General features: G+C 41.3%; 1 protein-coding gene across 4 annotated transcripts in view; it reads left to right on the top strand.

Moving 5' to 3' along the window:
- Positions 1-15898, top strand: part of TSPAN4 (tetraspanin 4) — a 414205-nt gene that overhangs the window by 354573 nt on the left and 43734 nt on the right. For all 4 annotated transcript variants that reach the window (XM_066187759.1, XM_066187757.1, XM_066187758.1 and 1 more), the window contains one exon: positions 9970-10044. In XM_066187759.1, the coding sequence (XP_066043856.1) occupies positions 9970-10044 (75 nt within the window). The remainder of the gene's footprint in view (positions 1-9969; positions 10045-15898) is intronic.

Raw genomic sequence — 15898 nt, 5'->3', positions numbered from 1 at the left:
CCCATTTCTTTTTGTAGTGCCAAGACACTGTTTTATGGCCATCATAGAGTGTGGCAGCACCACATGCAGGAGTCAGGGGAGCTGTTCTAATTTAGATCAGCTGAAGGTTGAATCTGTTTAAATGGCTATCAGTGTTGGAGTTCCTAACTCCTTGTTGGTTGAAGTCTGTTAGTAAGGTCAGCTTCTCCAACAGCCTGTGCAGGCTCAAGTTCTCCTGTCACTTAAAAAGTGTCCCTTCTCCCTCCCATCTGTTGTCTCAGCATTCAACCAACTCTCATGTGCCAGAGATTCTTCAAAAGAAGCCTGGCTCTGAGCCATTTCCACATCCAGACCTAGGATCACCTGCAAGAACTGAAAGACAACAGAATTACTCCCATTCTGAAAGTAAATGACAGGTAACCTGTGTGTTCCTTGCCAGCCCAGACATTCATGTCACTTTTGAGCATAACATTTGCTATTTTTTCCCCCCTAATAATAAGATTATCTCCTCGGATAGAAAGCAATAGCCTTAGTAAAGCAGCATGTGTGCTTTTACTCCCAGTCATTCTTTTTGTTATTTTTAACCACCTTAGTAATACAACCTATATTGAAGAGCAACATTGACTTCTTTCTCTGTAAGGGATAGAATTACCTGAACCTCAGAAAAATGTAACTCTGGAGGTAAAGAAATGGAGGCTACTTTGTGTAAATCACTGATGCCACACAAGGTACAGCCAGAGTTGATTTGATGTTATAGATATTTCAGACTCTCAGTATTACCAGCTAAAAGGCAGATTTAGGTAGGCCGCAATGCCTGCTTCTTCATTTTTTAAGCTACTACAAGACTGATGTATGTGCAGCTGATGCAGCTGCTTCTTTGTAGCACATTTCAGAACCCCAAACTGGGGGTAAAACCAGCAATGGAATTTAAATACAGACAAAATACTTTACCTTGTCCTTTATTTTCTCCTTGCCCATCTTCTCACCATCTCCTTCATGTACACACACATCACATTTCTAGGCACTGTTTTGACACTCCTTGAAATAAGAACATTGCATGGCATCACCACAGATGGAGTAGGTTGGATTAAAGCCAAGGCAGAACCTTTTAATTGTATTGACTGTAGCCCTTCCCTGTGTTAGATGGACTCAAGCAGCTGCTTTGTCATGAGTGGAGTGGCACAGGGACTTGAAAGAGCTACTCTGATGTTTTGTTTTCTTCTTCAGCCACCCATACTTCACAAGTAAGATGAATTTTTCTCCTGACTGGTATAAAATCATGCCAGATCATGTCACACCTTTTAATTATGTTTGCAGAAGAAATGAAGCAACCCTTATAAAAGTCAAAGGCCCGAGGGACCTTTATTACTGCTAAGGAATCTGTGATCTGCTGAAGGTGAATCTGTGATCCACCCTCCATTGTGATAGGAGAGTGATACCTGGCTAATATTTGATGACACTTCATTGATTTTAAAACAGTTTCTGTAGAATATGAAAAAAAACCTAGAGATGCCATAAAATACTACTTAAAATCCTTTGATGCATAGTGTGGGAATATTAAGTCTCTCAACTCTCACTCACTAATGCAGTAGGACTGAGTGATTCCAACTGAAAGCAGTAATGAGACTAAAATGAAACACTGTTAGTGTGTTAAGGCTGCATATGTTGTATATTTTCCCAGAAATAATTACTGCAGATTTCTTTGAGCTTTATTGATCAGCAGGAGTTTTTGCACATTCATAAAATACATAGTCCAAACATAAACAGAGCTGTACTATATATCCAGCAAGCATTAGGCATGAAAGGCTTTGTCACAATCAGAATGAATTAGCCATTAAGGCTTTCAGAGAATAATAGCTGATGAACCAAATTTAGATACATGACGTTTTCATAATGGAGTTTCTGTTCGTAAGTTTGCTCATATACATTACTGCCTTTTTACAGTTTATGAGCAAACTTATCATTTTTATGCTGAAAAAAAAATGGTTGTGAGACTAAGGAGATTTACTTCCAAGGAAGTACTTAAAGAGCTAAATATGCACAACATGGGAGAGAGAGGGCTCAGATGGGACATAAATCTACAAATATTCAAGGAGTGTAAATGCTGTGGACAGAAAGGGAACATTCGTGGTGCTGCAAAGGAGGCTAAGTAGGAGCAAGTGCATGGAACTAACGAAAGGAACATTCGGAGCGAGTGTCAGCAAAACCTTTGGTACTGGGATGTGCAGTCGGAATCCACTGTGATGGAAATTGGTGGAAACAAACTGTCCTTTCCCTTCTGCTCTGCAGTTCATGTAGTAGGTTAATACACTGGGATTTTGTTGAGTGTAATTCCAGTTATTGTTGCGGTCTTGGCACTGTCCTGTCATTTCTCGTTCACTGCTCTGTCTTTTTCTGTTCAAGTCTTCCAGGCTCCAGAGGAAGTCACTTCTAAGTACAATTCCCACTGCACTTTCTCTTCTGTTCTCCTCTCCTTGCTCAGTGCCTTGGAAAAGAAAATCAAAGGAATTAAAAAAAAAAAAAAAAAAGAGAATCTTTCATAATCTTCCTACTCCCTATTAATATATCAGATCAAGATGCATTCAGGGAATTACGTTGAATCAAACTTCTTGTGAGAACTAGTGATACATTGAATACTTTTGCTTTCAAAAGTGGAAGAAAGTTTCATTGGGGGTTTTTTTGGGTTTTTTTTTTTTTTTTGGAGTGCTGACAAAATCTGTACCATATGAGGTTTTATTCTGTAAAAGTCAAGTACCAGTATGTTATTAAAAAGCTATTCTGGGAAGTCTGAAGATGCTTGAGGATGAACTTCATACTGCTCTGCTTACAAAGCCAGATACAACAATGGCAAAAAACCAGGACCCTTATAAAGAGTGGGTGGTTCTCCAGTACCTGGAGTTCTTTTTTTTTTTTTTTTCGGCATCTCAGTGCCAATTCTGGCATTGATTCAGACTGTTTTTTAGGTGGCTTAAATTTTTCCAAAGTGTGGAATATGCAGTAAACTTGGCAATAGTTTATGGCATTCAGCACCTCTGACGGTGGTACCCCTTTTGGTGCTCGACTAATGCATCAAAGTTTGTTGATGCATCTGTCATAAATAGGTTGGGCATGGAGATGCCACACTTCTGCAGGAAGAGAAAAGATCTTAACAATGTCAACCATAGTAATGAAACATCATCACTGAATCCATTAAATAATATTTAAATATAAATAATATAATCCATTATATAATAATAGAATAATTACAGAGGTGATTTTAAATTGCCTCAAATTAAATTTGAGGACAATTTTAAATGTTCAGGCAGCATGTTAAAACGTGGCTTCTATAAAATGCATTAAGTTCTTCTGACTTTAAAATGGAGCTCTGTGGATTTCTAGGTGTCCTGGTTTCAGCAGGGATAGAGCTCATTTTCTTTCCATGACAGTAGGTTCAAGTTTGACATAATTTATTCAAAAAGGACAGATACCATTTACACCTTCAGTATTAAATATAGGATGAGAAGAGAAGGATGTGTGCAGGATGTGAGGTTACCTTTGACAGTATTTCTGTTCATATCAAGTTACAATCTGAAAATCAATGAAAGATCTTTCAAATGTAGCTTTGTCTCAGAATAAAATGATAAATGTAGTAATTGGGTCTTTGTGGACCATACCCAAGCCCCACATTCCTTTACATTCCTTGACATGGAGAAGCAATGACACCTTCTTCCGGAATAAGAAAAGGCTACAGCTAAAGTGCTGAACCCAATTTAAAGGCCCCAGTAGAGGAGACACATGAATAGTAGAAGGGAAGGGATCCAGTGGAGAGCCACTGTGATGACTGTGGGGCACATGATGTGCAAGGACAGACTGAGAGAGCTGAGTTTGTTCTGTCTAAAGAAATTAAGGCAGGGAGGATAATTTATTCATGTCTTTGACTACCTTGTAGTACAATATAAGGAAGACAGAGCTTTTGGAAGGATTCACGGGGATGGTACAAGAGATTACTGGCACAGTTTAAAACCAAAGGAAATTCCAATTAGAGATGCAGGATATTTCTGTTATTTTTCTTTTCATGAATATAGTCAAGTATTGGAAAAAGGTCTCCAGTGAGGCTGTGGGTGACTGTCCATCTTCATCCTTGGAGATGCTCCTAAGATGACTGGGCACAGCTCTGAACAGCTTCATGTAGCTGACTGTGCTTTTAGGAAGGGGTTGAACCAGGCAGTCCTCAGAGGTCACTGATAACCTGTATTTCTGTGATTCTAAGAGATTCTGCCTTCTAGCAGCCAGAGGTGGTTCATTCTTGAGCACCGAAGTTTATATATGCACATACTAAGACCAGGTAGACAAATTAATAACCCTTCCAGGCTATGAAGACCAACTGTCTTACCCCAAAGAATTGTTTGTAATTTCTTCTCCTGGGGTGTGTGTGTATTCATTGGGAAGTAAAATGTAATACTGAAATTGAAGATCAGTGAGGATTTGGTAATCCAGCCTCACTAAAGGGCAAAATGCTTGTATCATTTGTATCATCACTGTACCAAACTTGTAGTTAATGTTACAGAAGAAGGACTGGCTGTAAATTTTCTCTTTTTTTCCTCTTCATCCTGGGAGCTGGTGCAGGTGGAGGGCCGTTACCTTGCTGGAGCATTTTCCAGGAGCAACCTCCCTGTTTATGTGTTGTACTTTGTAGTGTCTGTCAGAAAGGAAGCCAGCTCTCCACCTTGCAGGCTGTTTAAATGTGATGGAAAACAGCACAGGCTGTCTGTTGAAGTTGTTTGTTCAGTTTCTTAGGAAGGTTTTACTGATTTGTATGCAGTTTGGTGTAAGCAATATATTTGCTAGGCCATGAACTTTAAAATTGTTTTGGAATGGATCTCTATTCAAAAGAAACAGCTGGCTCTCAGGTCTTCCTACTACTTTCATGTTTGTTGAAGAAGATTTGAATATATCTTTGCAAGGAGCTTCTGTCTCCTGTCATGACCTACGTTGAGGAACAGGTCTGGCACACTGAGATCCTACTGTGTCCTCCTGAGACAGCCCCCCTCCCCCATCAAACTGAAAGCATTACTTCAGCAAGCAGTGGAAACACGACAGTCTCGAGTTTGCCATCAGGTATATCACATTTAGTCTCATAGCAAAATATTAGGAGGCTAAGAAGACAATCACACCTTGGTTATCATTGTATTGGGTCACTTTTGTCTTTGGGAGACTGAGAGAAGATCAGCTACTCCTGACACGGAGAGAGACGGGCAATGTGAGCAACATGATCTTGCTATTGAGAAGATTTGGGAGGGAGAGGAGTGAGGAAGCAAGTGACCCAGTCCTGTGTATTAGTGTGTGATGTCAGTCGTCATGCAGAGAGGCAAGAGTCTGTAGCATCTGAGAAACCAGGGAATCCTCTTTGTTTGGGAGGGAAATACAACTAACTTGTTGTTCTCTGCCTGTGTGAGCAGCAATGGAAACGTGCTTGAAGTGATGCACACAGGGTACAGTTCTTGATTCTCCAACTGGTAGCAGCAGCCTGAATGAACAGAACTGGAAGTAGTGAGTCAAAAGCCTGGTACAGATCCCATGGGGATGGAGTTGAAAGTTGGGACCTCCTCTCCTCTAGCAGACTTTTCTGCCTGATAGCGGGAGGGTGGTACAAATCCATGATGTAGGTTTGGTAGCAGTGGCATACTTCCTTTTCCATGCACCTTTAATGAGAATCTGTGGGAAAGTCAAAGGCTTCGTAGAATATAAAGCTGCCGGGAAACTGGCCTTAGTTTTCTTAGGGGTTGGAAATCAACAGTGTTGGACAGAAAGGTGTTACCTTACCTCCCTCCTCATCAAATCTTCTATGGAGTTATTTCAGGTGTAGCTTATGAAAAGCTGAGCAGTGGGGACCTCTCCACTGAACCTCTTCTGGGTTGCATCCCACTGTTTGACAAGCAGTATGGTAAAGCATTTCTCTGTACAAGGTCAGATTAATCTTTTTTTATGGAGTTTCACATGAATGCTCTGCTTTGGGATTGTTGTTTCTCCATGCATAAATCTTTATTATACCAATAGCCTACAGCCCCAGTGAACCAAACAAAACTCAATTTTGTTCTTCTCAGTATTTATCACCACAGTGAGAGAACTCAATTGAAAAGCAGCTGTGAGAGTTTCCAGCAGGTGTGGTGGGGGTTTCGGTGCTGTGAGCCTTCGGTGAGTTCATGGTTTTTCCCTTCTAAATTTGAATGGTGTATGCCAAGCTGGGTCCGGCCCTAGTCTGGGAATCATTCCCTTTGGGATGATACTGAGGATGGAACTGAAAATGACCTGTTGTTGGAAGGTGCTGTGGGCCAGAGGAGCACGCTGTGCTTGTGCCCGTGCAGGCACTTTATTCTGGTGGATCACAGGATGGGCTGCAGTGTGCAGGCCTTGCTTTGCCGCCAGCACAGGCTGAAGCCTTGGTTGCTGCTTTCCAAGGTGTTGGTTTGGGTTCAGGTGCAGCTCTCCTTTAGAAGGGGGATGACAGAGGAGCTGACATGCAAGTGCTTGTAGCTTTTACCAGGTGATGAGTGTGAAGCTTCTGCCTTGAGGTTGATCTCACTTAATTAACGTTTGTAATAAAAGATACAGCTCAGGTCTCTACTGTCTGCACACCTGGGGATTCCTAATAATTGTTAGTTATCTGTGATACAGCCAGGTGGGCTCTGTCAGTGTTTCCAAATGTAAAAGAGGATAGAATTAGATACTTTATATAAAACTGAGATATTTTTCTGTGGAGATAAAGGATAATCCTTATGTAGGTTTTGACTTTCTGAACAATGTACATTAGTTTTGGTTCACTGTATGGCTTCCAAGATTTGCAGTGCATAAAACCAAATTCCCAGCTTGGGGCACCCTCCTCTCAGTCTGTGTAGGGAAAGACTTAGACATGATACATAACCATCACTGAGAGGATTTTTTTTATTCTGAGACTTCCTAAATTTTGAGTGCTCGACTCCACAGTTTTAGCATCTTTTCTGATGTCAGTGCCATACCTATTTGTCTAGCATGACCTGAGGAAGGCAGGGTCTCGCCAGAAGGTCCAGCCTCCCTCAGCTGGTGGACACAATGACACAGCTGCAAGAGCAGCTCCCTGCTCCAGTCTGAAGCTGGAAGTTTTTGCAGAGTTGGTGTTGTAGGTGAAATTACTCTTGAGATGTGAAATTTCACTTCATTTGTTGCCAATTAAGATGAAATTTTAATTACTGATCCTAGTATTGAGAATAATAATGCGCTTGAGAAAACACCTCAGCTTCCCTCCAGATCCCTTTCCTCTTCCCTTGCCAGTCTCCTGTCCATTCCCTGCACAGTGTACTCAGTCATGGGGATCAGTGCAGGATGCTTTTCTTTTATGGCCACTCCTCATTTCTTGCTCTTTTTTTTTCCCATGGCTCCAGCATGGGGCCCTCCCCAGGCCACCATCATCTCAAAGGCCTCATTCCTCCTGGGTATCCATGTACAAAAGTGTCCCCTGCCCCCTGTGCTTCCTGCCTGGATTGTCTGCTGATTGTAGGACCAGCTTTTCTAAAACTTGTAGCCAGATCATGTCCTAAGCCAAACCATTCCCCATCTGCTGTCTGAAATGTTCTTACTTGGGATAGCTTTTCTCCTACAGTCACTCGTGGCTTCATCCGTACTCTCTCCAGCCTGCTGTGTGCAGAGAAGGGAGGAAAAGCTTTCTTGAGTGCACAGGAAAAACAGATCCCTAAGTTTTATTCCAGTTCCTGGACATACCCCCTGTTCCAGGTGGTGTCCTGTGAAGTGGGACTGGAGGTTATTGGCTTTGGGGATATGGCAGAAAGGCACCACAGGAGCAGAAAAGATCTGTGGGATTGTCTGTGAGTTGTCTGGTTGTGTGTGAGCCATGTGGGTGGACGATTTGCAGGTTTTAGCTGCTGAGCCCTCTCATCTCTACGATGTGTGAAATGCAGTCTCTTGAAAGCTAATAACTTTACCACAAACATCCACTCACAGCTGGGTAAGACAAAAGGCTGAAATTTCTGTTCCTGAAATGGAGCTGCACTGTGTCAGGTCCCTGCTCTGAACGCTGCAGTATGAGAGGATTTCCAATTAAAGCACCAGAAATTTAACCTGGGAAGAATAGCACACTTTGCCCAGCTTCATTCTTAGGAGTAATTGGAGTGCTATTTTTGATGTTCTTCCAGAAGCTTTTATCCTTTTGACAGAAAGAAGCACAGAATATATCAGCACAGACAATTAAGGTTTGGCAAAATGATAAGCTGATGAAACTGAGGTCCTGTGGTAGGAAATGCTGATCACTGTATATAATGGGTAACAAACAGTCTTTCTCCTTTGTTCTAGAAATTGTCTCATGCAATCCTACCTATGCCAGGGAATTTCACAGGGAGAAAACGGTGTTTGCATGCACATTTTGGAAAAGTGATGCTTTTATGGATGAGCAAAACACTCTACAGCTAAATAGATAGAACAAAGTGTCTGTGCATCTTTTCGAAGAGGGGTATATATGCTTTATCCTGTTTCAGTTAATGCTGTGGAGCAGGCTAAAATTGTAAAAAATAAGCATGCTGCACCAAGACAGGTTTGCAAGGCCATACAGAAGGTCAGTGTTGGCTGGTAATGATATGGAAATCAGCTTGGATCACAGGCATAAATGAGGTCTGTGATTCAAAACTGGGCAGTAATAGGATCCAGTATTAGGGTCAGGCAGGTGTAAAAATACTGGTGATGAAAATTTGAAAATAAATAATTTAAGATTCATGGGGCAAAATGCAATGACTTCTGTAGACACAGTAATTGTACCAGGGAAGAAAAGTATTTTCCCCCTTGTGACTTCTTGCCCTCCATTCAGTCACATAAATCCATGGGTTCAAAGGTTTGGTTTTGGCTTACCAGGCAGAGCAGAAATTCTGATGAAGGCTTAGTGGCTATTAAACTTTCATAGGTTTGCTGCCTTGTGGATGAAGAGACAGTAACTGCGTTTTTCTCTTGGGGATGGGATTCCAATTAAGTCAGTGTTGCTCAGTATTAGAATTCCAGCCTTACAGGTTGCTAAGTGTGTGAATTTTGTGTTATAGGGAGCTGGACCTTTGCCTCAGCCTAAAAAGTTTCCAAATGACTCTCTTCTTTACCTGTCTATGCAAAACTCAGTTTCCTTTAACGCTCTGATGGCACTCCCTCTAAAGACTGCAAGTGCTGTGTTGATGCTGCTGCAGACCCATCCGGCATGGTAACAAAATACAGAGGATGTGCTTTCCCAGAAGTGTTTGCCATTGCCAGCAGTCCTCTCACTGAAGTCAATCAGAGCTGAGGGCTTTAGAGAATCTACCTGAAATCCCTGTGTTAAAAAACTTCTTTATCCAGTTCTTTGAGCTTTCAACTCCTGGCTTTTAGGCAGTTCCATGGCTTATGAGAAGAAATAGAGGTGGCCCAACTTTGCTTTGGTGTCTTCAGTACAAATCAGCCCCTTACAGCTGAAACTCATGGGTGATTTGTGTAGCTCCCTGAAACTGCTCATAAAGTTAACTTGGTACACCTTTCACTTCCCCCTTGATCCCACAATAACCCTTGAAAGGAGCTATGACTTTAGGATTTATGGCCCAGGCTACCTTTTCTTGCCATGGCAGGTTAAGCTGTGGATTTCATGGATATCATTGGATATCATCACTGCTGTCCAGTGGGGAAAAAGATAAAGAAAACCTAGCATGGGAAGATTCCTCCAGGTTTGCTGTCAGAGAGAGCACTGGCTTGCTCTTGGTGGGGCTTTAGGCTGTTCTACTGAAGCCAGTGCTATAAATGAGCCGTGCCTCTGCCCAGACACTCTGGTGTTTCCTGAGTAGTCCTTTACCTGTTTTTCAGTTGCAGCAGCTTTGTATCCTGCTGCCTGTACGACTCCCACTCCCCATTCTGCATGATCTGCTCAATGTACTTGCTGTGCATCCAGAAAAAGCTGAAATAGATGTTGATGGCTTTTGCTTTTGTTTTATCCCCTGTCCTTTCTTCTCTTGACAGTTTTTTATCATGCTGTTAATTATATTTCTGTTGGAGCTCACTGTTGTGATTCTGTTCTTCGTCTACACCGACAAGGTAAGTCAAATTCTTCATTTTTCTTTCCCCTTCAGCAAATTTATATGCCCCTTTTCCCTATAAATAAATCATGAAGCACTTGGCTTGGTATGCACATCATGCTTCTGTCTTCCTTGAGATACTCCTCTCAGAAGGAGCTCTCTCAGAATGCATAAGCAGCCTGGCAGGACTGGGCTGTCTTGTTTGCTCAAGTGTACAACTCAAGGTCACAGATACTGCCAAGTGCATCTGTCATTAACAAAAAAGAAAAAGGAAACAAAAAAAACCCCCAAAAAAGCCCACAAACACCAAAACACCCCACCAAAAAAGCAAAGAAGCTAACAAACCTTACTAGGAGCATCATCAGAGTGAGTAGGATTTTTTAATATATGTTTATGGTTTAAGAGCCACATTGATATTGTTAAAAAGGAAGTGTCCTCAGCACAGGCAAAGGCATAAAATTCATTATCTTTCCACATTGCTCCTTGCAGCACATGTGTACTTAGAGCCTAGTGGAAAGCCAGGGTAAATGCATAAAAGTTCAATAAACACAGCTTTTGTTTGTGCTTTCACATTTTGCTTATGTTTGACCATGGTTCCTTCAGTTGTAAGGGCAATATTGCCTGTCTGAATTATCTTTATCCTTTTCTTTAAAAAAAATCTCACATTAATAAATCCAAAACAATGGCATAATCGTGTGCCACCTGCTTATTAAATCAAAAGCCCCTTACAGTTGAAGACTGAGGGAACTTGATAATCACAGGGAAGGTGGCAAAACTTTACATGAATTAACATTCATCAGATACGTGAGTGGTACATGTCCTAAACACTTTCTTTAGGAATGGAAAGGCAATAGCAAACAAACAAATCCCCCCCAAAAACAACCAAACAAAAACCAAAACAAACAAAAAACCCACCCAAAAACCCCCACAAAGAAACAAACAAACAAACAAACAAAAACCCCCCAAAACCCCCCACAACACTGTGTTCATTAATAAAGAAATTATTTATATAATTAGTAGTATGTTAGTGATAAGAGTGATTATATATTAGTCATATAAGTGAGTGATTGTCAGGTGCCCTTCTGAGGGACTTTAAAGAGCTCGGTTCTGTAGCATTTTGTAGCTGGAACATGGAAATAACTTGCCAGATAATTACAGTAGAAGGGACAATTTAAAATTACTTGCATGCATTATTGGATTCTGAATTACACTCAGCTCTTGGTGGAAATATCTACACATCATACAGGAGTAAAGGCATCTACTTAATATGCAATGAGCCTCCAAAACCCAAACACAACACTTGGTTATATTTAGAAAGAAGATCAGTTAGAAAATATTATCATGTCATTGTATAACAGACTCGCCTCACTGTGAATATAAAGTTGAGTTTTGGTTACAGAAATGATTAGAAGTGTGAGAAAGGTGGAAGAGAACTGTCATGAAAAGGGATTATGGAAACAACCTAGATTCAGTTTGGGAAAGGAAAGAGATTCTCTGCTTAGGAGATCTTACAAAGAGTAATTATAGTAGTTTCTAAAATAATGGCAGACCTGAAATAAAGACCTGTCCTGAACACAGAAGAAATACATGAAAATGTTTTGGATTAGGTTAATAAAAGAAATGTTTCTTATGTTCCAAATCATCATCTGGTAGAAGTCCTGTTGCTGGCTGGTGTTGAGGCTGGTAGATCAGTAAATGTGTGGGTATGGAGAAAAGACAAGAAACCAACTAAGTGTTTTTATTCATAAAGCAGTCAGTGCTGTTAGGTTGACAGGTGTGTCACAGAGAATGTTTGTCCTCACTCTTCAGAGGTAAAGACAGTGAAAAAGTATCAGGAAGGATTCTGTCCCTCCTCCAGCCTGTTGGTTTGCAGTGGTTTTTATTGATTCTTAATAAAGAGATCAGGAAATTAACTTTCCTCTGACTCACATACTGTGAGAGGTAGTACCTTCCAGTTGTCTGTAAGATCAAAACAGAGTCTAAAATATGGGCTCCAGCTCAAGTGCAGTTTTACTGAGTTAACAAATTGCTGCAGTCTGGGTGTTGCAGATGATCAGATTGGAGGCTCTTAATGTTCCTGTATGACTTTAAATCTTATACTGAGGAAATCAATAGTTTGTGTTACACTTGTAGTCCTGCCTACTGCAGAAAAAATAAACCAGCAGCAGCCTAAAACTGATATTTTTCACACAGCATGTTTAGAGTTTGGTTGCTGGCTTTCCTGATGTGAAAAACAATATTGCCACGTGTACGGGGAAGTAGCAAACCCAGACAAGTCCACCGCAGTAAATCAGTTAATGCAGGTCCTTGGAAAATCAGAAGAAGGTAAGGTTAGTTTTGTGTGCAGGAGGAAAGGACTCTGCAAATTATCCCTTTGAGCAATACCAACCACGGGGTGGATGTGCATCCCTGTGTGTGTGGACACACCGCCTGGGCTCCCGGGCACTGAAGCAGTCTCTCTGTATCCGTTGCTGGCACTGTTGCTTTAGTGCTGTGTTAGTGACTAAAAAACATCCTGGCAAAAGTTCTTTACAGCCATTCACGGACAGTGTTTTGGCACAGGGCTTTTATTCACTTGCTGTGGAAGGGTGTGCAGCTGTGGAGGTGAACTAGGACTCGCAGCAGTCTCAACTGACCTGTTCTCATTCATCAGCTTGGGAGAAGCCCAAAAACTGCCTCTGCCTCTCATTCCAGTGATTTGGTCTTCTCTAAGCTTTTAAGCTTTTAAACTTGATCTTATGCCCTAGGTTGTCATCTTTTCTTTTCTTGATGGATAAAAGTTCATCTTGATCTCATGAGATAAATGCTGCCCTAAAGTTCAAAACTCTTTCTCTGAGCTGGCTATCCAGTGTGATATTGTGAAGAGAGGGGGACTGGAGAAAGCTCAGGGATTCAGTGTAGGAAGGAAGTGCCTTGTCTCTTGGAACTGCATTGTAGATCTCCTTGGCAGGGCCTGAGCTCACACCTTGGTCACCATCCCTCCAACAGTCCTGACTAGTTGTGTTGTAAAATATGAATCTCGTGACTTCTGCAGAAGTGAATATGGACTGTGATGGAATGCATTCCTATAGGATGGTTGTCAGGAAAAACCTATAGCCCTTTTATTTTGTCCTGGCTGTTCTCAAAGCAGCAGAGGGACTGGTTCATAGGCTGTCTTCAGCTCAATGTGAGCGCCTGAGGGGTCTGGAAACTCCAGCTGGTGTTCGCACACATTCATATAAAAGTTCCTAAAGTGTGGCTTTTAACTTTTTGAGGTCAGAAGTTCCAGCCCGAGAGACTGGGTATTGAAAGGAGTTGGTGTGATTATGAGAACTAAGGTAGGTTGTTGCCGCTCTTGAGTGCAGTATTTTTTCAGGCTACATTTATGCCCCCATTTGAAGCAGTCCAAACTCCAGTGACATTTCTGGAGTCATGTGGATGTTTATGTGCATGGCTGCCTGTCTATAGGCAGAATATTCTCTTTAGTATTTGTTTCCATCAATACGGAGCAGCATTTGGCATTTTTACACGTTTGACATTTCAATATGAGGCTCTCTGTGTATTTATAACAGATCCATGGAGTACTGAGAGGGTTAACCTTAATTTTATTGTGATAAGGAGAAAGCAGCAGAGCCCTATCCTGTCAAAGGTTGAATACTCATATTTCTCAACACCAGATTGGATACTGCTAGAATGTAAATTATGCTAATAAAATGCACAGTCTTCTACCATGTATAATCCTCCTGGTTTTAGCATCTGTATTTATTTTTACTGTGATGATTCTCCTGGAAGCATAGAAAAAGAAAAGTCCATATTTGCTTTTTTGCAGCTGTAATAGGTGACTTTTTTTTTCCGTAGATGTCTGCATTTTATATGATTTGCAGGCAGAGGTATGTAATGCCTACAAATGAAAGAACATAACTAAACCACCCTAAAGTGGGGTTGGCTTTTTGTGTTGTGTTTGGTGGGGGAGGGGGGGAGGCTTAAGTTGTTGGGTTTTTGTTTTGTTTTTCCCATTTTTAAATGTCAAACATAACATGTAACATAAATAACATAAGCCAGGAAAGAACAAAAGCATTGACGAATCACTGACTGATAATGGATTATAGGAGCAGTTACTGCTATTGGCAACTTGAAGTTAAGATGAGAATTTTCAATAAAGATTAGGCCATTAACTCGCTTGGGTCCCTGTGAAAATTACAGCCTAAATTCCATGCCTGCTTAGCTGTGTTGAAAATGGCCCACAGAATAGCCCACAGAGGATTGAAAAATAATGGCTACTTCTGTTTTTCATGAAATGTGTGAAAATGTTCCTGTTTTCCGTGCTGCTCCAATATAGCTTTTGCTGCTATCTTATAAAAAATATATTCTGTAGACTGATGCAGTTCTTGCTTTGTTTCTGAAAAGAAATTGAAAATTGTTTTAATTTCTGATTTATATTTTGCCTTGTCCCATACAAAGACATCAGGTTGGAATTTAGTGGATATGATTTCAAATACAGTTCAGTCCTCACAACCTCTTGCACATTTGGCTTTAGAAAATGGAAAAACAGAATCTCTTCCACCTGCTGCACTCATGTGCAGTTGCTCACAGAAATGATCTGATCCTGCTGAGCTGCTCGCTGGTGGGAGGGAGGGATTCACGAAAAAAATGATGGAATTATTCATATAGAAAGTTTAGTTCAAGGCTACTGCAGAAACTTGTTCTCATTGAGTTTCTGTCAAGAGAGCTTAAAAGTTTTCCATGTTTGTCTTTGACAGTGCAGCAGAAATGTCTCCTCAGGTAATGAAGTGCTTCATGTTCCCAGTCAGCACAGCCCACAGGGCTGTCCAAAACACACTCACAGGGCATGTTAACATTGCTTAAAGGGGAGAAACGGAGCCGAAAGTGAAGAGACAGGATCACCCAAACTGTATGCAGTTTAGAGATGGTCTTAAGTTACAGGAAAACAACAGGCTGTGGAAAATCCTGCAAAACTGGCAGAGTGGTCACTGCGCCACTGTTCAGATGGCCCTTTTCTGGCAATGTTTCTCCATCAGCATTTGACTTTGCCTACACCATTCCCTTCTTATTGTTAGAACTCTTTTAAGTGGTGGTAGAGTAATTGGGTGCCTGTATCCTCCTTTGCCACAGCCTACAGGGCTGTTCCTGCTGCTGTGCAGGGCTGGGATAATTTCAGAAGAGAATCTGTGTGGGTACTGTGTGCACTTGTCTGCATGCAGAGAAGGCTGTCTGGAGGACAAGGGCAATTTGAACTCTCTCTGGTGTTTCTGTGAGGATGTGCAAGTCCCGGCATATGTATGCAATGGTTTCTGAGCAGCCTGTGTGTCAATGCTTTATTTTCCAGTTAAAGTTCCATTTGGTTTGTTTGTAAAAGACTTTTAAAATTACCAAGTCCACCAACAAATCAGTTCCTGGCACATAGCTGCTCTCTGGCAGCGTTCTGGAATTTGGGCTTTGCAGTGAGTGCTGATGTAGCTAAAAGCTGTTTCTCAGGATCAACAGGAGTAGCAGTGCAGACAGATGTGGAGGAATCTATAGATTGCCTCCTGGATGGGGATGCACTGCAATTACTGCTCTGTGAGTCGCACGTTTTAGCGCTGGTCAAGTATTTTATTTCTCTAATGCAAAATAATTTTATATAAATGGTGGTATAAGCTAAGAAAAGACAGAAGTGTCTCTGTGGTTTATTTTACTTGGTAATAAGCTTAATTTTAACTAGTTTATTAGCATTTCAGTACTGGTATCCCACAATAGGGAGTTGCAGAAATTTCATCAAAAGAATTTAATTATAGCCAATTTACTTTGGCTTCTTTTCAGCAAAGCAGTCAGGCATGGGTTTAAATCTCTCCCTGTTCAGCACATAACCTAAGTGCATGCTTGAACCCATGTGA

This window comes from Chamaea fasciata, unplaced genomic scaffold (genome assembly GCF_029207755.1).
Source record: "Chamaea fasciata isolate MVZ Bird 193981 ecotype frontalis unplaced genomic scaffold, bChaFas1.0.hap1 SCAF_7, whole genome shotgun sequence".
Lineage (NCBI taxonomy): Eukaryota > Metazoa > Chordata > Aves > Passeriformes > Sylviidae > Chamaea > Chamaea fasciata.
The sequence above is the reverse complement of the archived record's forward strand: the minus strand, read 5'-3'. Positions and strand labels throughout refer to the sequence as shown.